General features: G+C 34.7%; 1 protein-coding gene across 42 annotated transcripts in view; it reads left to right on the top strand.

The window, feature by feature from the left end:
* The window catches only part of LOC119593093 (cytoplasmic dynein 1 intermediate chain-like), a 47628-nt gene that overhangs the window by 35705 nt on the left and 10766 nt on the right, over nucleotides 1–1157 (top strand). For 9 of the 42 annotated variants that reach the window (XM_037942042.1, XM_037942037.1, XM_037942048.1 and 6 more), the window contains one exon: nucleotides 548–592. The exons of the other annotated variants lie outside the window; for them this stretch is intronic. In XM_037942042.1, the coding sequence (XP_037797970.1) occupies nucleotides 548–592 (45 nt within the window). The remainder of the gene's footprint in view (nucleotides 1–547; nucleotides 593–1157) is intronic. 42 annotated transcript variants of the gene reach the window in all.

Genomic DNA, 1157 nt, shown 5'->3' with positions numbered 1-1157 from the left:
GATGTACATGGCAGGAGTATATTTGTCTTTTATCTACTGTTGCACTAGTAGAAATCCCATACCCCTAAAATCAAGACCCAAATTTTGGAGTACAGTGTCAGGATAGGCACAAAATTTTTTGTGGCACTTTGGTGAAGGTGCAGGTGAACTCGTTGCAGAAGAAAGCTGTTCAAAAAGAAAGAAAAAGAAAAAAGTATGTATACATTTCTCTCTTTTTAAGAGTTATAATGTCTATTTTAGACCATTACAGTATTTTAAGCTTGAGAGATTTAAAAGAAGATAACAGAACATAAACCTTTGTTTGTTTGTGATCTTTAAAAAAAGCGACAGAAAATTTGGCCTAGGAACCATGAAGATGGATACAGAACCTTTGCTTCTTTCCTGGACTTTGTGTCAGCCAAGTCTCAGTAGCTGAGGGTAGCGGCTTCCTTTGTTTTGTCATGATTATTGATCACGGGAAGACGCGTTTAGTGGACTCGGAGGAGTAGTTGACTGTTTGCGTAGCTCTTGGTCTAAATTTGTTTTTTTTCTTTTTTCCCAATTCTAGGAGATGGAATCTTAGCTCAAATTCGATCTAAATACCACAATATGCGTAAGTAAGAGTATGGTTTGTCAATTCTACTGATTGTTAATTTTTTTATTTTCAATTTTTTTTCTCATTTTTATTTTTTTTCTCATTTTTTTTCAATGTACTGCTTAGTTGCTTGATAACCTTTGTTGAGGTAGAGAGGCAATAAAGCCGTGAATTTGTAGCTTTGGCTGTCCAAGAATGAACACCGTTGCTTGTGTCAAATTATGAAAAGTTCATTGAAGTTGGTTTTGTCACAGCTGTAGTCTGTACTTTTTGTTTGATTTTTATTTATTAATTTTTGAAATTAATTTTCATAATTTTCTTTTCCATTTAAATTATTGGATGCATTTAATGCTATTTGCTGTTCAGATAATGGGTAAATGACTTTGCCTGTCATTTGATAATGCCTAGTGAACTGTAGAGAATTAATTTCCCCACACACACTAAAAGGGTGTGTGAGACTTTGATATGCTTGTTTATATCTACAAGTGGTCCACACTTTACAAGGTTCTGTATCCTATGATTGCTGTCGCTTGTGTCATCACTAAGTCTTCTGCAGTCTCATTACCATAGTGCATGAGGCATG

The sequence above is a fragment of the Penaeus monodon genome, chromosome 31, assembly GCF_015228065.2.
Source record: "Penaeus monodon isolate SGIC_2016 chromosome 31, NSTDA_Pmon_1, whole genome shotgun sequence".
Lineage (NCBI taxonomy): Eukaryota > Metazoa > Arthropoda > Malacostraca > Decapoda > Penaeidae > Penaeus > Penaeus monodon.
Note: the sequence above shows the minus strand (reverse complement) of the source record. Positions and strands in the feature narration are given on the sequence as shown.